General features: G+C 31.4%; 1 protein-coding gene across 2 annotated transcripts in view; it reads right to left on the minus strand.

The window, feature by feature from the left end:
* Nucleotides 1-20,580, minus strand: part of CDH9 (cadherin 9) — a 135,134-nt gene that overhangs the window by 33,073 nt on the left and 81,481 nt on the right. Inside the window, exons 3-6 of one of the 2 annotated variants that reach the window (XM_074200029.1) lie at nucleotides 15,809-15,928; nucleotides 15,040-15,207; nucleotides 6,750-6,937; nucleotides 4,586-4,839 (exon numbers count right to left, since the gene is read on the minus strand). In XM_074200029.1, the coding sequence (XP_074056130.1) occupies nucleotides 4,586-4,839; nucleotides 6,750-6,937; nucleotides 15,040-15,207; nucleotides 15,809-15,928 (730 nt within the window). The remainder of the gene's footprint in view (nucleotides 1-4,585; nucleotides 4,840-6,749; nucleotides 6,938-15,039; nucleotides 15,208-15,808; nucleotides 15,929-20,580) is intronic. The other variant, XM_074200030.1, reaches the window with a different exon arrangement.

The following is a 20,580-nucleotide window of genomic DNA, read 5'->3' on the forward strand; positions in this document are numbered from 1 at the left end:
CTGAAAATAGAGGTTATTGAAAAGAGAATGATGCATAGTTTCTCTTCAGTGAAGAAAATAAACCAGTTGATATACTTGACATATCATTTTCTAAAAGGCAACAAATAACTAGAACTTCTATCATGTGAAATGTCAAAGATACTTAAAAATCACCATAGAAATTGTTTAATCTTTCATGCTAATTTACATATGTTAGATAGTAAAAATGTAAATAAAGTCTTTTGAAAACAAGGTATAACAGACCAACTAAGTAAATACCTTTATTTTTAGTGGCTTAAAAATTATAATGGGCACAGGGAGATATGACAAAAACAATATGGAAAACAATTTTGGACAAAGAAATGAAAAAGGCCTAATAACTGAAAAATATTCATGAACTTTTACTCATATATTTTTAAATCATATATACTTTCTTCAAAAACATCAAAAGATACTAGGGTTAACAAGAACCAAACATAATTTATGATTTCTATTTAGTTGTATTTGTCAGTCCTTTCTCACTCTTTGTGACCGCACTTGCAATTTTCTGGGTAGAAGTATTGGAGTGGTTTGTCATTTCCTTCTCCATCGCTTTTTCCAGATGAAGAAACTGAGGTAAACATGATTAAATAAATTGCTAGAGTCACATAGTTAGTATCTCAGGTCACATTTGAACTCAGTTCCTCCTGAATGTAGGACTGACATTATCCACTTCACCACTTAACTGCCCAAAGAATAATTAAATGCTAAATTTTCTTTGAATTTAAATACTCATTTAATTACCTAAGTACCAAAAGCCTAATTACCTAGGAAGTACCTTAGTGGTAAAGTACCTAGTTACACAAGTATCTAAGTGCCTATGTTTCTACTATTCAATTAAATAATTACTTAAATACCAAATTACCTAAGTACATTATTACCTAATCCTATATGGCTAATTACTTAATTATATAATTGCCTAAGTGTTTATGTACTAATTATCTAAGGGATCAATTTTGTTGTTTTGTTGTTCAGTCTTTTCAGTTGTGTTTGACTCTTCCTGATCTCATTTGGGGTTTTCTTGGGAAAAATACTGGAATGATTTATCATTTTCTTCTCCAACTCACTTTACATATGAAGAAACTGAGACAAATGGGGTTAAGGCATTTGCTAAGGGTCAGTCAGCTAGCATCTCAGATCTAATTTGAATTTAGCAAGTTGAGTCTTACTGACTTCAGGTCCATCACCCCATCCAGTGGGGTACTTATCTGCCCACTTATCACTTAATAAGCATCTAGGTTTTTAACTTAGATAAGTACCCAAATACATAAACATCTTATTACTGAGTAAATAATTACTCCTATAGGTACTTTTCTAAGTACTTTGTCTAATTACCTGAGTACATAAATACCTCTGTATATTAGTTCCTAAATACCTAAGTATTTATTTCCTTAAGTATCTGAGTATATAATTCCCTGAGTACACAAGTATATATCTCTATATATATAGATATATCTATATATAGAGATATATCTATATATATATATATAATATTCCTATATGCTTGAATATCTATCTTCAATCTGGTTCAAACATTTTATTTCAGTTTAAACTGGTTCAAATTGGTTCTATCATGTTCCAGTTATTTCAATTTAATTATGTCATTTTGACCTTTTATTTTTTTATATATTGTTTCTATTTTTATGGGTATCTAGGACCAAAACGTTTGTTAATGATTTCCACATCAGTGATGTAAAAAAGTCTTTTCAAAAACTGATATTTCCTGTACTAGGAACAATCTGGAAGGAAATTGTTTGAAGAGGGAGTTTAATGTTAAATATGAAAGTACCTCAGAGATTAAAAGTATAATTTCCTTAAGTTATCTTACTAGTCAAGTGAATCCTACACTGAGTAAATCCTTTTGTTAAAGGAGTCAACCAGGAAGCTACAATGAGTCAAAGTCTTGCTCACTACAAGATAACATTGCTAATGTTTGTTGACTGACCTTACTAAACTGTACAGCTCCAACCCCGTCCTACTAGCTTTGTGGTGAGCAGGTCCTGCAGAACATCTTAATTCTGTTAGCAGGTCTTGCCAAGCATACTTCTGGGAAAGTATTCCCCATACTTGTTGGACAAGATTGTCCATTATTTTTTTTTGCAAACCCTTCCCTGACTCTCCTCTTTGTCATTTTTCAGGTATAAATCTCCCCTGCCTCCTGGACTATGAGTTCCTTTGTATTTTGTACTGGAGGCCTAGACACTGGTGTCTGATCTTCATCCTAATAAAACTTTTCTGCTTGCATCCCATTTTGAACTCTGTACTTTGAAGGGTGGGCTTCATCCTATTGACATAAAGCATGTTAATATGTTGATTATTCATCATTTTTCATTTAAAGGGACTCTAGCTATCATGAAAGTATTAATGTTTTGTATTAGATTGAAGCGAATTGAATTGCACTGGATAAAACTATTTTTATAAAATGAACTCATAGCATTTATATATTTCTAACTATTTGTATGTCTGTATATATATCTATCTTTCTATCTTTCTGTCCATCTGTCCATACCTACATCCATCCACCCATCCATCTCTCCATCCATCCATCCATCCATCCATTCATCTATCCATCCATCCATCCATCCATCCGTCCGTCCAACCATCCATCCCTCTATCCCTCTATCTATCTCTCTCTATCTCTCTATCTCTCTATTCATCTATCTATCTATCTATCTATCTATCTATCTATTGTTCTAGTACTCTATTTCCATATTACTTGAGAATGTTGAATGAAAGGAAATATGGGAGAAAAAGGTCAATTTCTATTAAAAATATTAGAATTATATTAAAACTAACACTTTTATGTAATTAAATAAAAGAATGCACATAATTAACTAACACAGTTCTATCACGTTTTGTGTGATATTTACTCATTGTCAATTCTTAAGTTATTTTATATTCAATGTTTCTCAACTACTTAGCAAAAGTAGAATTAAAAAGCTGTCACCCACTGAGATCCAGTTTCACATCACCAAATATATTTTCTTTTTTAAAATGATTTTGATTTACTATTTTTTTTTGCAAGGCAGTGGAGACTTGCCCAAGGTCTCACAGTTAGGTAATTATTAAATGTCTGAGATTAGATTTGAACTCAGGTTCTCCTGACACTAGGGCTAGTTCTCTATCCACTGTGCCATTTAGGTGCCCCACGAAATACATTTTCAACAACTGAAAATGAATGTCCAATTTATATCTACTGGTTGCCATACAAGAGTGAGTGGAGAGGGAAAAAAAGGAAGAAAAAGAAATTTATGCACTAGGTTGTTATATATTTAAGGGACCAATAAATTACATAAAATAGATTTGCAGTTTCATGTGCCATATTTTTATTATGCTGTGTTATAAAAATATTTGTTTGATTGAAAAAATTTATTTTTTTAATAAAAGGGTATTTTCTAAAACACAGGATTAATCCTGTCATTTTCCTATTCAAGTAATCTCAGTAGCTCCCCATTACCTCCAGAATCATATATAAAATGCTTTTTGGGCATTTTAATGCTGACTCACTTTTTCTATTTCAAGTTTTATGACATTTTATCCCTATCATGTATTTTCCCACCCAAGAATAGAAAAGTAAAATCAATGAATAACTAAAGCTAAGTCTGGTTATATATGTAGCAATTTGTTTTGAAAAAAAGTTCACTGTGATCTTTCTGTTTAAATGAGGCAGTGATGATATTATTACATTTTTTATTATAAACATTTAAAATCGTGTTTTTGTTCCCAAAACAGTGAATATACCAATCAATAAACACACAAGTAGATTACATAGAAAATAAGTAGGATTTATGAAAAAAATGGAAAAGTATTGTATAGAATGAGTAGAGATAATTTATGATGTGTTAATGGGTTAAAAAATACATGTTAATGACAAAAATCAATCAAATTATTAAAACCTATAAGTATATGTCCTTTAATAATCCAAAGAAAATTATCTTGTATTATAAACGTCACTGTATTTTAAAAATTTTTAAATGACAAATATAGGGAAAACTGTTAGTATTATAAAACAAAGTTCTAAGGGTTTATAAGTTATTTTTAACCAATAGAAAATGCATCTGGGATTCAGAATTTCTAATGATAACTATGGACAGTTTTAGCAGCATAATTCCAACATATTTTCTTTTCTATTTTGAGTTTTGTGATATGTATGTAATTTCATGAACAATTGTTTTTTCCCCCAATTCTTCACATGTATAGCAATAAGAATAACAAATAAACTCATCATCCTGTCCATTCGCAAAACTTAGTTTTGTTTTATTTTGCTTGCAAGGCAATGGGTTTACGTTGCTTGCCCAAGGCCACACAGCTAAGTAATTATTAAGTGTCTGAGGCTACATTTGAACTCAGGTACTCCTGACTCCAGGGGCGGTGCTCTATCCAGTGTGCCACCTAGCCACCCCCCCAAAAAAATCTTAGAATTGAATGATTTCCCCATGATTTATTTGCTAATTTTATTTAAAGAACCATGGTGGAAGAAGAAAATAATTGATTATGACTGATGAATTTAAGAAAAAAATTTTTACAGTTTTGTGTGTCGCAATGTGAACATTTCTGAAGTACTTACTTTATTAAATTCTTGTTGGTATCTGGATCATAAGCTAGTACTTGTCCAATAATGCTACCCTCTTTGACATCTTCATCTACTTCAATCAAATAAAAAGGTTTGTTGAAGACAGGGGGTTCATCAACATCTTCCACAGAAATTTTGACCACTGCTATATCCTTGAATGGCCCCAAATGTTGAAAACGTGGATCAGGATGGGTATTACTTGCTTCCACTCTTAGAGCATATACCATTTTCTTCTCAAAATTTAGTTGCTAGAGATAAAATTGGCAAGAGTGTACTTATTTAATAAAAGCACATTTTCTTTAATCCATGACATTATACTAGTAGTAGTAATTACTCTTCTTAGCATGAACTATAGATAAATAGTTTTCCAAAGTAGTAAGCATCACAAAAATGACAAAAAATAATGCTTACTTAACAATTAAAAAGGTAATCTCACTATAAAATGTATTTCTGCAATGTTTGTGGAGTTGGATTAGACATTTATCAGATTTTGTAAAATATATAGCAACTGACTCATTATTGGTCTTCCTGATTTGAGTCTATTCTATATTCAATATTTGCATCAAATACCTGTCAAATTGAGATAATGAAATACGTACTTGATCATGTTAACTTCTATTAGAAATTAAAAAATCTAAAAAGACTCACTATTGCTCTATGATAAAATTTAAAACCTTCAGTCTGGACTATCATTATCTGGTTCCCACCTATCTTGCCAATTATGTTTCTTATTTTTTTTCCCACTTACTTTTCTTTCTGGTTAAAATGACCTGCTAGATATTCTCCATGAATCACATATTATATCCTTCCCTGTAATTTTTGCCCCATTCAGAGAAAAAGTCTTAACCATCTGCTTCTTAGAATCCTTAGCCTTCTCTAGTGTTCAACTCAGATGACTACTGCTCTATGGGTCTCTCCATCCATCTTTTCTTTGTTTTGCATCTTTGTTTTCTCATTCTCTCTCTCTCTCTCTCTCTCTCTCTCTCTCTCTCTCTCTCTCTCTCTCTCTCTCTCTCTCTCTCTCTCTCTCTCTCTCTCTCTCTCTCCCTGTTTCTCCTTCTGTCTGACTGTCTCTTTCCCTTGTTTTCCTAGTAGAATGTTTGCTACTGTAAGTAGATTCTATTTGCTATTGTTTTTGACCTACAAGTACCAACGCATTAGAAATTTAGCTCAAAAATATTTGTTGAAGGAAAAAGTTTTAGTTGAAAATGGAATTTCCTTTTATTTTTAATATTGTTATGAGGAATATGAATATTACAGTTCTCAATTTTTCAGTAACATACATATAAATATAAAACAAGTGAGTCTGCTCTGAGCTATTTGTCTAAGTCCCCCTTTTAATTATTTTGACTATCTGATTCTTTTTTTTTAGGTTTTTTTTTTTTGCAAGGCAATGGAGTTAAGTGTCTTGTCCAAGGCCACACACCTAGATAATTATTAAGTGTCTGAGGCACCATTTGAACTCAGGTACTCTTGACTCCAGGGCTGGTGCTCTGTCCCCTGTGCCACCTAGCTGCCCCTATCTGATTCTTAAGAACACAAAATGAAACATTTTTGCTAATCCTTGGGAGGAAATGTTGAATTGATATAACCATAAAGCATAAGGTAATTAAACAAATTTTTAAAATTTGACTTGTCAGTTTCAGCATATTTAGGAAAAAAGCAAAAAAAATTTATATCTTGTCTTAAAATTCATCAAAATAATTATCAACTTGAAAAAATGTATGATTATTGCCATTACACATATTATACTTATGTATTAAGAAATTTAATATAATGTAATAAGCTAGGCATTGACCTTCAAAAGAAGTTCTTTGTATTTTCTAACCTCTTTAGTAGTTTACTTTCTCTTCAGGACATCTTTAATGGAAGCATATAAATTAAACTTCAAAAACTAGTTAGCATTTATTTTGAATGCTAATTTTTTTGAATAGTAAAATACTGTATGAATTTTTATTTGAACTATTAAATATGTTTGATATGGCAAAGAGGAGGTCTAATGGGAAGAGAAATGTCAAAACAGTTCTCATTAATTAAAATCATAAGGGATGAATTTCCTCTAAAGGAGGTAGAAAATTAATCCAAAAGTTTCATGGAAACAAAACCTTCAAACAGATAATTTCTTCTACATTAATTTAGCAAAAACATATAAAGGAACCTTTTTGACAGTTATGATTCCTTCTTGTGTATCCTTATCTGTAATGATGTCAAACATGTCTGAACCATCTCCTTCAACCAGGCTGTATTCCATCTCTGCATTCTCCCCAACATCAGGATCACTGGCTTTTATTCTTCCCAGTGGAGTTCCAAGGGGTACAGTCTCAGGAGAACTGAACTGATAAGAACCTGCAAATTAAGTAATGCTGCTTTGACATTGTGACTTTAGATATAGAACAATATTGATTTCCTCTTCCTTATGTCATTTGAATAAAGTGGTTTTAAAATTTCAAAGGTGTAAAAATTATTTTTTTTCATGCAGAGCTCTGAGCTTTGTATTATCAAATTAGCGAAGTTAAGATTTGGAAGAGGCCTAAAGATTACCTAGTCCAAAGTTGACATTTTTGAGAAGAGGACACTGCGGACCAGACAGATTATACCAAAATATCAGTTACTTAAAAATTTGGAATACAAATCTATATCTCAAAAAATTCAGAGAAAGGCAAGAAAATCTATTTTGCCTTTTATTATTCCTATACCTTAAAAGAGGAATTTCATGAGTCTGCCACTTAAAGAAAAAAATCTATATTGCTACTTGATTCCCTCTGTATTCTAAATAGTCAATAACGTATACCTCTATCAAAATATTCACCTTTTAAATTGGTTTGTAATTTTTTTTCACTATAGTTTGATATGGCATCCAGATGGTTCAATGAACCTGGTATTTCCATAAAGATGGATCACAGAACACAGGAATCATCATTTGTATTGGTTTCATCAAATTCCTCTTTGTGTCAACAGTCAATGGCCCTTTTGTTCACATTTAAGTAGGGCACATATCCTATTGGAATTTAGGTAATTAAAGAAAAATTTGAAGCACTACTTTCTTTTTAGAAATCTAGTTGTGTTTTTTTTCCCTCAATTAAATAGAAAGTAGAAATCTTGCCCGACCGACTAATGCTCAATTATAAGTAAAATTCAGGATTCAAACTCATTTTAGACGACTTCTCACTTGTGGAGAATGATTACTCAGTGTTTCTGGCCTATAGGAAAAGATTTGAAAATTTGAAATCTAGTAGAGATTCCAGACCTTCTGGCTTCAGTTTTCAAAGAGAAGATTAGTAGTCCTGGATGCTCTTCAGGGGAGAGATCATTAAAGGGAGATAAAGAGAGAAGATTACACAAAATAAACCTGTAACCTTGATTATTTTGCTCTTCACAATGTACCATGCTAGAACTTAAGGTGATTTCCCCTTCTGTGAGATCCTGGACTTTACCTCTCCCATGCTTGAACTGATATCTTTCACCCACAGTGGGAGAACTTATTCACTCTGTCCCTTAATAGAATATGCTAGTTTGTATAATTACTCTAATTCTTATTTGCTATTGGTTGAATTTATGAGTTTTGCTATTAACTGTGTGAATCTGTCTAATTGACATTTGGTGGGAAGGAAGTCAAACCTTTGGATACATTATTTGGAGGGATTATTAAGGGATAATGATCTGAAACATAAATAGAAAAAATATGACAAGAAATAATAAGAAAAAATAAGAAAAGAAATATAATTTTTTAACAAAAAAAATACTTCTTCTTGAGTCAGTAGATCAAGTTTCAAATCCCACTGACAACACATACAACCTGTGTGACTGGATAAATCACATAAATTCCCCAAGTCTCATTTTCTTCAACTATCAAAAAATAAGGCATAAAGTAGATAGTTTGATGTTTTGCTGTTCTATATCTATGATTCTTCAATCTCTAATCCTTATTTGTTTTTTTAGTTTTTTTTTTTTTTTTGTAAGGCAAACGGGGTTAAGTGGCTTGCCCAAGGCCACACAGCTAGGTAATTATTAAGTGTCTGAGACCGGATTTGAACCCAGGTACTCCTGACTCCATGGCTGGGGCTTTATCCACTACGCCACCTAGCTGCCCTAATCCTTATTTGTTGATCAATTGTTCACTCATATCCAACACTTTTTAATTCCATGGATCAAAGCACGCCACACTCTTCTATCTTTTATTGTCTCTTGAAGTCTGAGCACCTTCATATTTATAGTTTCCAAGATACTAATTATTCATCTCATCCTCTGCCATTCCCTTTTCCATTTGCCTTCAATCTTTCCCAAATTATGTTTTTTTCCCTCTGACTCCCATCTTTTTATTTTGTGGCTAAAGTATTTAAATTTCAGCATCAATAGTTGACCATACAGTGAATAGCCTGAATCAATTTAGTCATTGACTAGTTTGATCTTGCTGTCCAAGGGAATCTTAAAAGATTTGAAAAAATCAGTTCTATAGTGTGCAGTTTTCACTACTATCCAACTCTCATAACCATAATTGCTACCTAGGAAAATCATAGCTTTGACTATATAGACATTTGTTGGCAAAATAATGTCTTTTCTTTTTAGTATTTTGTACAGATTTCCTTCAACAGAGCAAACATCATTTAATTTCATGATTTCAATTGCCATCTGCAGTAATCTTTCTATCAAAAAATAGAAAATCTGACAATTTCCATTCCTTTCTGTTTGTTACAAAGTGATGAATCTAATACCAAAATCTTAGTTTTTTCTTTTTTTTTCATTTTTTATGTTAATTTGTAATCCAGTTTTTCTACTTTCTCTTTGACCCTCATCAAGAGACATCTTAATTCTTCTTCACTTTCTGCCATCAGAGTGATATCATCTGCATATTGATATCATCTGTATATCTGAGATTGTTGATATTTCTTCCAACAACTTCAATTACAGGTTTTGATTTATAGAGTCTGGAATTTTGCATGATGTCATCTGCGTAAGAGTTAAATAAATAAGGTGTTGTACTTTCCTTATCTTAAAACAATCAGTTGTTTCCATGTTCATTTCCAACTGTTGCTTCTTGGTCTTCATACAAGTTCCTCAGGAGACAAGTAAAATGACCTGGTACTTTCATCTCTCTGAGGACTTATCACTTTTTTTTTCCTTTTTTTGATGATCCACAGAGTCAAAGATTTTAGTGTAGTTAATGAAGCAGAAGTATATTTTGCTTTTCTGAAACTCCTTTGTTTTCTTCACAATCCAGTGAACATTAGCAATTTGAAGTCTAATCACACTCTGCTTCTTTGAAAGCTAGCATGATTTTCTGATTAAGTCTTAGTTTACATTGCTGAAACTTAGCTCTGAGAATTTTCAGCATAACTTTCCTGGCACGTGAAATGAGCATGATCACTTGGTTATTTGAACATTCTTTGGCATTGTTCTTTTCCAAGTCAGGGTCCACTGATAATTTTCAAAATTTGCTGCCTTATTGAGTGTAACTTTAACAGCATACTCTTAGTGTTTTAAATATTTGAGCTGGAATGTCTTACGTTTAAAAAACGGTTCCTCGTTCCTGGCAAAATTCTCTGGCCTTACTTTACAGTATGGAATATCTAGGTTCATTCAATGTTCAGCTCAAATGTCACATACTATGTAAACTTTCTTGGTCCCTTGCCCCTATTTAATATTCCACAAACCAATTTAGTATATTTTAGTACATTTTGAGTGGACATGTCTGTAGCTAGATTGATACCTTAATTAAAATGTAAGCTTCTTCTGGGAAGGTAATTTTTACTTTTTTATTTATATCCCCTGTACTTAGCAGGAGGAATTGAATAAATGTTTGTGAGGCTGAATTTTAACTTTTTTACTTACATTAAAGTGTAGCAAGTAAGGAAGTAGGGAGCCATGCTTAAGTGTATGAGAAACAATCTAGAAGAATGTAATTAGTGATGGACTTTGAATTAGGAAGTTCTGGGATCAAATGTCAAATACTATAATAAACAAAATTCCATGAAAATTCTTTGAACCTCAGGGTCCTAATCTATAAAGTGGAATAAGAAATCTTTAGTTTGGTCAGGTAGGCATATTATGGTGCTCCAAGGAGTCAAAGATGTTTTTCATGGTCAGGTCCAGATCACCTAATATGAAGGGAATGTATACCCCCTAGCTACCACCTGGGTAGAAGGAGTTTCTTAGTTTAACTGCATTGTCAGAAATTCTGTATCTTTAAAACTGTTGAGTCTGAAAATCACTTTCTTTTCCATGTGCTCTTTGACCCAAGTGCCATGAACTGAATAGCAAAGAGGTAAACATTTTTATTAACCTGATCTCCATTTTACTTCTTGATACTGAGGGTTTCTTTCTCTTTGGGTGTTTGTCCTGTTTTATTTCATCATTCTCAGTTCTAGATAACATAAGATTAAGCACAGGAATTTAACCCATGGGGATGTGAATTCTAGTGGAGACACTGCAGTTCCTCGCACATTAGGGAAGATCAGAGTAGACATGATGGCTAGGATTCAACCATAAAGTCAGTTTTGGACATGGAACAAGAACTATGCTCTGTAGGAACTGAGCCAAGATGTGAACCTAATCCCTTTCTCATTCCCAGAGACTAAGCTGGCATAGTAAGACAAAAATGATAGAGAGTAGGTTTATTTATTTGTGATTATACATTCCGAAGTAAATATTCCTTTGAAAATGAATTCTGGGGGTAGCTAGGTGGCACAGTGGATAGAGCACTGGTCCAGGAGTCCAGAGGTCCTGAGTTCAAGTACAACCTCAGACTCTTAATAATTACCAACTGTGTGATCTTGGGCAAATAACTTAACTCCATTACCTTGCAAAAACTAAAAACAAAAACAAAGAACAAAAACAAAACTAAAGACTGTTACTTTAATTTAAAAAAAGTTATCTTGTGCATTATGTAATTTAGCTATTTCCTGTATTTTATTTTTGCTTCAAGGAAATGATTTTCCCTCAACACATTCAAATCTGATCAATGTATAGCATAGAAACAATGTAAAGACTATGAGATTGCCCTCTGTGGGGGTTGGGGCAGGAATGTGAGGTTGGGGGAGAATTGTAACATTCAAAAAAAAAAGAAGAGTTGACAGCTAAAAGTACAATTTAAATTGTATTATCTAATTAAATTGATGTGATACCATTCAATTTTTTTATTTTCTCTGGAGGCACAGATGAAACCATAATATGCAAAAAAATTAAAGACACATTTAAAAGCTCTAAAAATAAAGTGTTTGCCATGCTTATGCATATAATACCAAGTTGATCATTTTAGGTAAAAAATGTTGGATAAAAGAAATATCTATTTTAGTATACATTATGACAAATAATACATTTGATATGTGTTTGAAATGATATAAACTAGTACTGTGATAAATTCAAGTATTTTGTTTGAATCTTTGATATTATAAATTAGGCACAGGTATATAAAGGTTGACTAGAAGTCAATCTTTATGCACCACTTTATTCTGTATAAGGCTTATTAAGATACCCAATCTTTATTTTCCTCTCCATAATTGCTCTGTAAGGTAAATGTTTCAAGTTGTTCTAACCCTTATATCTATTATAGAAAAAGAAACTGACTTAGAGGAAAAGCCTTGCCCAACTCTAAATAGTAAATGAAAGAACTATTACTTGTCTTATTCTAAATTCCCTTTTTCTAACCTCTGACACTCAGAGAATGAAGGCTACAGAAAATGATGGAATTTTGCATCAAACACATTCTTAAATGGACAATTTCAAATTATCATGGTAGTCACCATTTATCAGAATGCTTTCAAAGCTCTTAATATATGTTCTTTATTTTTCTTCATAAAAAATCCTTTGAGGTATATTGTATAAGGAGAGTAATTCACATTTTATAAATAAGGAAGCGAAGCATTAGAACATTTTTTTTGTTTTGTTCACTTTTTTATAATCACACATCTCAGTAGTCATAAAAGAACTAAAAATCAAAGTCTCATTTTTAATTTCAGTATCTTTCCTAGCTTAATTTCAAAGAATATGCAATTCTCTAATGATATTATCATAATTTAAACTATTTCAGAGAATAACTAGCTGAAACACTGATGGTAGGTCTCAATTGCCTATTGGAAAGGATAAATTTTAAGGGAATTTCATGTTCACATGGTATATGCAATTTACCAGGTAGGATAACCCTGAGACTTGGGAATTTTCTCCTTCAACAATTCATCATCAACATCATCATCATCCAACATTCAACATCCATTATAATCCTGTATTTTGGAGCTATGCAACTTAGTATAGCCAATGCTATCTTTATTAAAATGAAAGACTTTTTCTTAGAAAAAGAATTATAAGTAGGATTGCATGATATAAACAAATTTCACTTTGGGCTATTCTATGATTTCAGTCTCAACATTTAAGAAAGGTAATGAAGGATAATGAGAATATATTTGCATAATAGGACAGGATAGAATATTATTATAAAATTAAGGGAAGATTTAGGTTATATAAAAGTTATGACAAATGGAATAATATTATAATAAGCTCCTATAAACTTATAAGATTTTTTACTGATTTCCTCTTTCACCAAAACAAAGATAATTCTGTTATTAAAGACTGAACTAGAATATTCAAAATACCTATAGATCTCAAGTTTTAAAGTTTTTAAATTTTGATGCAATTATAAACTGGATGTCTGTTATTACAGATTCTGCTTAGTTGATTTTAAGAAACATCAGAAATTTGTTCATCTAGATACACTTGGGAGATAAAACACTTGTTTTCTTATTGTTTATTTTGTATTATTATTTTGTATTTTTATTATTTTGCATTAATATATTGTCCCCAGAAAATTGCCAATCAAGCTGTGAAGCTGAGGTGTTTCAATCTGAGACAATGGGAGTCTTGTATCTTCTGTGTTACAGAGGAAAGATAATTTTCAGTGAGCAGTTTTCAAACATTTCAGTTTATGAGGGACCAGATAATTTAGATTTGCTTGACAAAAACAAAATGAAAGGCACAGAGGAATGGTTCTCTGATATAGGTTCCCAATTCCTGAAGTGCATTCCAAACAATTCATACTATAAAATGCACTAGGCAGTTTTTGAAATTCAACCACATTGCTTCAACAACACAATTTTAATAAATATATAAATTTAATTGATAAAGCCTTGTTTTTAAAGGTTTACAATCAAATCATTCTTTTGATTAATTCTTATATGTGACATGACAATGAGAAAGCTACTTAACATGTTAGTGTCCCAGGAAACTAGAAAGATTATGCTCCATATATGTTACTCATCTGCATTAGTGGAAGGAGTTACTATACTTAACATTCCCTATACCCATGAAATCACATGTCTAGCAAACAAACCATGAGTACTGGAAAAGCTATGGAAGAATGAAAATTATAATAATATATATTATTTAACATACATTACATAATAGAAACTGCTTTGGGTCACCCTAATTCCTGAACATATCTGAATTGATGCTTTGATTTAAAGTGAAATCATTAATTTTTTTGATTGTTTATTCATTCATTTGCTTATAAAATGATATCTTTTTAGACACCATTGTTCTCTGTATATATCAGTTGTACAGTATTCATTAATACTTAGTTATTATTATTGTTATATCAAATGAGATGAGTTTGTTGTCCTGGTATTAATGACTAGTCTTTGGCATTGAAAGAATGTATGTTATTTTTATTGAATTGAATTATTTTGTCATAATTCAGACAGGCAAAAGTGAAATAAGTAATATGAATAGCGTGTTATATTTGAAGAGCTGAGCTAAACATTTGGGGTGGTGCCAGGGAGGGACTGGGTTGATTCTCCTCATTAGTCTTGTCTATACTTTGGTACAAGTACCTTCCAAACTCCTCTTGACACTGAAGGGTTTCCATTTACCAATTTGGAATTTGATAGCATTTTATGTTATGATAAAGAAGAAGAGTAGGAAAAATTATAAAGTGAGTTGATGAAAAGACAGAAAATATATAAAGTGTTGTGGACTGATTTTCTGATTGGAAGAAGGATAACGGATTTATTCAAAATAAAGAGTACTTTGTCTTAATTCCTTCTACTAATCAATTCAATACTAGTAAAATTGCAGTCCTTTTTAAGATATTAAGTCAAGTAAATGACAGTGGCTAGTTAGACTTGCCTTAGACTTGTTACTCCTGTGATCCCAGTCAAATGACTAAATCTGTCTTAAGCTTCAGTTTTCTCATTTACAAAAAGCAGATAATAATGACACCCACCTCATACAGTAGTTTAGAAATTAAAGTGAGATAACATGTAAAGTGTTTTGCAAACCAAACTTGCAAGCTATTGGAAAGATAAATAATATCATCTTGGAACTTTCCTCCACTTATTTATGTATTCAGAATAAACTTTATTCTACTGTAAAAACACAAATAGTGAATCTACTTAAGAAAATAATGGCACATCATGAAAGCTGTTTTAAATAAACTTCAAATGAATTCAAATATTCCTTACTCTGGGGGAATCGTGGAGGATTGTTGTTGACATCGGTTAAAGTGATATTCACTGTGGTTGTTCCTGATAATCCACCCATCTGTCCTCCCATATCTTTGGCCTGGATGACTACTTGATATTGTTCCCTATTTTCTCTGCTCATATCTGGTAATGCTGTTTTTATTATACCTTTTGGAGAAATAAGAGAGAGAAGTCATGCATTTTAAAACTAAGGTTTCAAAATGGTTTTATGCAAGTTATACTGGACCAATGCTAATCACTGCAAGGAAATAAAATTTAGGTATACTGAAATAAGCCTTTCAATCCATGGCCAATTTGATGTAATTGACAGAATAGAGATTGTTCTAGTCCTGCCATTTAATTATCCTTTTGATAACAAGCATTAGCTTTTCAGTCTATGTAAATCTTTCAGTCAAAATTCTTGTTTAATTTTAGAATTTGTCACAACCTTCAGGGTTTGTCTCTTTCTTAGATTGACCCATGTTTTAATTATTTGAATGAAGCTCTATTTAACTTTTTGTTATATAATTTAAATCAAGACACAGGTAGTTAAAACAAAGTAGAAAGGAAATTCAAAATTAATGTACTTTTTTAACATACATATACATATTTCCTTGGTGATATGGATATAATTTAAGTCACATGATCAATGATTTTTTTAAATATATAATTTTTTTCTATTTATAGAAAAAACATTAAGAGGAATTTATTCAATATCTGATTCTAAAACAATTTCATTGAAAATTATGTTCAAGTATCATTTTCTTACCAGATTCTGGTTCCACTGAAAAGTATGGCTGTCCTTGAAGTATACTATATACTATTTTGGCACTATTTCCATAGTTGGCATCATCTGCATCTGTGGCCATAACTTGGATAACAGATGTACCTAAAGAAAAAGAAGCATTCCACCCCCCCCACGAAACATGCTTGAAGATATATGTGAATAAGTCAAATTTAAAATAATGAATTGGATCATCTTTGTGGTAGTCTAAGATCAATAAGCATCAACTCAGGGAATCATGAAGCTCTGACTGACAAATATTAACATCCACTCTAATGGAAATTCTTTTGTACACTGACAAGATTATCTGTCCTTTCTCCCTTTTCATGTTTGTTTGTATTGATTTAAACTGGATTACTTTAATCTGATTTTGCTTCTAAGTGTAAAAACAAATTCATAAGATTTTATGCCTTAGAAGAATATAATATGGCTTAATTCTGTGACATTTTTAATTTACTTGAAGCACTATGAAAATATTTTACCACTGTATATAATGTAAGCATAATTTTCAGATACTAAAATGATTTCTAACTGTAAAAGAATAGTCGGTTCTGAATATCACACTTATAATCCTCCTGGTTTTCCTTATTTGTATAACATTAATCATCTTTTGTTAAAAAAAAAGCGAGACATGAACACCAAGTCAAAAATCTGCTTTTTATGAATCAAATACAGGAGGGCATAGAAATAAAAGTTTTGATACATTTTCTTTTTGTTCTTAGGCCTGTAATATTTATGTAATAATAAAATATGCATGCACATCTCTTATTCAGCTTATAGAGACAAAGTTAGGTATCACAGTGGAAAGAGTTCTATGTTTGGAGTCAGTAAGATCTCAGTTCAAACCATACTCAGACACTTACATTTTACTTGACCCTGGGCAAGTTACTTAACTTTTGTTTGCCTCAGTTTTCTTAACCATAAAATTGTTACAATAATAAGATATAGTGGATGCCTACTAAAGGGTTGTTGTCTTTCACTTCTCTCTATATAAACTTAGAGAAAGTAGGAGAGGATAATAGAACTTTTGACAAGAATGCAAAGGGTCTGATTTTAAATAAATTCTCATAGTGAGTCATGTCTGAGGATCAGTCTTGTCATTTTAAAATGGTGATAGAGGCAGAATTACATAGTGACTAAAACTCTGACCACGGAATCAAGAATCAGTTCAAGCCCTGACACTTAGAATCTGTGCCGAAAGGGTCACAAGAATGATCTGTACTCCTTGATAGAAGTAATTTCTCAACTAAATCTTCCTACACTGACTAAACTGTATATTGTTTTAATAATGCAAGTAATAATCACACGTAGATTTCAGGGTAATTGTTAGGTTCAAATAGTCTAATGTTGCAAAAAACTTTATAAAACTGTATTATTAGGTGAATGTTAACATGAGTCATCTTTCAAGATCTTTTATAGATAGATATTTAACAAAAATATTGTCAGAGAGGTAAGGAAGAAGGAGTAAGGAAGGAAAGCAGGAGAAAGAGAGACAGAGAGAGAGAGAGAGAGAGAGAGAGAGAGAGAGAGAGACAGAGAGAGAGAGAGAGAGAGAGAGAGAGAGAGAGAGAGAGAGAGAGAGAGAGAGAGAGAGAGAGAGAGAGATTGCCGAGATATAAGCTTTAATTTTGTGGACTTCATTATCTTAATATTTAATTTTTCTGTTTTCAATATCATCTTACTGCTTTATTATACCTAAATGATAAGAAAATATGAAATAAAAGCTACAAAATCATTTGACTCATTTAGATGTGATAATTACATTTTTCAGTAACTCCACCTATTGCATTATAGTGATGTTCTCATTTCTTTGTTACACTCTGATTTCTACAAAGAATGAAATCACAGTTTTGACATTTAATTTATAAATATCTGTAAATACCAGTTGATTGTGAATATAATTTTTCTTGTAAAAATTATCAGTTATTTGTCCTTAAAAGCCATTTCTAACTAAGTTTGAGGATCCAATAATGTATCTAATTTTACTGGCAATTGAAGTTCCCATATTTTCTATCAGTAATAATATACTTGAAATCAGTTTGTCCTCCGATAAATGTTCTAGTTGTGAGATAAGAATAGGTATTTTTGCCTACACTACAGGAAAACTGAGGTAGAGAGAAAATCAATTCTTTGTATAACAATATGATATATGACATATTTAAGCAATAGTAGTAAATCATTTCTTGCTTTACATTTCAAACTCTGTTCCCTAAATCAATTGATGATATTTCTATTTAATATATGATAAATTGTAGACTCACTTACTTCAACAGAGAAACTATTAAAAATGTATTAAGGTTATATCAAACACAGGGTGTAATTATATGAATAGCATATATCATGATGCAGATAACAATCTGACTTCAGTTCTTCTCCCACTAGGTTTCCTTAAACTTTTTCATTGCCCCCACTACTTTGTACGCATATAAAACATATGCAAATGTGATATTTTTAATAGTTCAGAAATAATATTTTACCAACACAATTAATGTTTTATCATCTTAAATGTAACATAGCAAAAAGATGTCTGGAAAAAGCATCTTCATGGAATAAAAAATTACAAACCCTTAAGCCAAGTTCAAAATTAAAGAATAAATCACTTACTTTCTCAGACTATAAGGGAACAGAAACCAATTGCCTGAAAATGAAAGAAAATAATTCCTATTTGGAAGAGAGTAGAAGTGATAGAAATGGGATAGATAGGAATTGTTTTACTATGTTAGATGAATTCATTTATATAAGATGTGATAAAAAGTTCTGCATGTTTGATATTATTGTGTCATAATGGAAAAGGCTCAAGTAAGTTTCTTATGCTGCTTATAATGAAAAAAAAATAAGCAAAAAAAATATGCCATGTGTTGAAAGAAGAAAAAGCAAATGCTTTGATTATTTTTGCTAAACTGAATACGTACAGAAAATAATGAGCGAATATTTTAAATGGTTTTGACTTAAATAATCTTAGGAAAATTGATAAAATTCTTTATATTAAAGTTTTAATACTGTTTATAAATTTAAAGGAATAGAGATTCAGCACTTTTGAAACCATTCTATTTGGGTAACTAAATGAAATTCAGATGGTCCAATCTCTAATTTGAATTGACTATTTATGAATTTATCTCAAATGATCTGGTCTCAGACAAGTTACAAGTTTGCAGTGGAAAAATAGCTTTTGCTTTGCATTAAAAATATGGTGCTAAATTGACTGTGACTACATATGCTAAATAGGGGAGCCTTTGTCAAAGAAGATGTTAGAGAACAGGAATATACCTGTAAACTAAGTTCTCTCTGTATTTTCCACACATAGCTTAACCACTTCCATTCAATGAACAGTCATTATTTGTGTACTATGTAGCAAATAATGTTTCTGGGCCCTAGAGAAAACATAAAGATAAAATAAATATAGCATTATTTTTTCCCTTGGGGAATCTAGGTATATCTATTTATTAAGTAATATTATAATTTTGCCATACTGCATTTTCTCAAAGGACAAAAGAAAATACTAAATTATTATTTATAAATTTTACAGGAATTCATTTAAGAGTCAAAAAGTAGACTTGCCAAAACAACCAAGTTTATTCAAAAAAGAATATTTTTGACCAGTTTTAGAAGAAAATACAGGGAAGGTAGGAAAGCTGTTTTGGACTTTATATCTATGGCAATATTATCATAAATTATCATATGAGTTATCAAGGGGAGAGTGGGCAGTATTATCCAAATTAAATAAATTAGTCCTTCAGAATGTGACCTATATATAATAGTCTGATAATTTTTTTTAAATTTAATAATGTTTTAGGGACAACTAGGTGGCGCAGTGGATAGAGCACCGGCCTTGGAGTCATGAGTACCTGAGTTCAAATCTGGCCTCACACTAACTGCGTGGCCTTGGGCAAGCCACTTAACCCCCACTGCCTTGCAAAAATTAAAAAATTAATAAATCAATCAATTAAATAATTAATTAAATTTGGTGAGTTATTTAATCACAATTATTTTCAAAGATCAATTATTTGTAACTAAAAATCAACACTAATGTAATTATTTGGAAATCCAGAAGAAATTAGTTTTTTTATGTTTATTATAGATGACCATATTAACTAAAATGTGCTCCAGTATGTTAAACAACCACTGTTACCAATACTGACACTATTAATACTATAGTAGCTACTGCTGCTACTACTAATACTACAGCTGCTGCTATTGCCTTTGCTCCTGCTACTTTACTAGATACAATTACTATAATTATTATATTACAACTGCTTGCAGAAAAATATTGTATTTCCCCATGTATAAGATGCACGCTTTTCTGAAATATTTGTGGTCTAAAAACTTTAAGTGTCTTATACAGTGGTTGAAGATTTTTTTTAACTTGTATTTCCCACTTTTTTTGCACTTGTTGCCTTTGTGCTCATTGTTTCACATTTGTTGCCAGTAATTATGCCCAGAAATGACTCTGAAAAGATTTTCTTACATTTCTGAATTCAAGTTAAAGGTGATTGTGCTGCTGAACATAAACTTGGTCCTCCAACTTAGAAAACAATCCAAGACTGCCTACAGGAAGAAGAAACCATACTGAGACAGTCACAGAAGAAAGCCAGGAGAGACAGAACAGCTAAATGGCCTGATTTAGAGAGGGAATTGAAGAGATGGGTTGAAAAGCAAAGGACAAGTGAAATTCCTCAGTCCACAAAAATGTTTCAGCAGGAGACGAGAAAAATTGCTGATGAAAAAGAAGTAAATGATTTCAAAGGACACAAGGTGCC

Source organism: Macrotis lagotis, chromosome X, assembly GCF_037893015.1.
Source record: "Macrotis lagotis isolate mMagLag1 chromosome X, bilby.v1.9.chrom.fasta, whole genome shotgun sequence".
Taxonomy (NCBI): domain Eukaryota; kingdom Metazoa; phylum Chordata; class Mammalia; order Peramelemorphia; family Peramelidae; genus Macrotis; species Macrotis lagotis.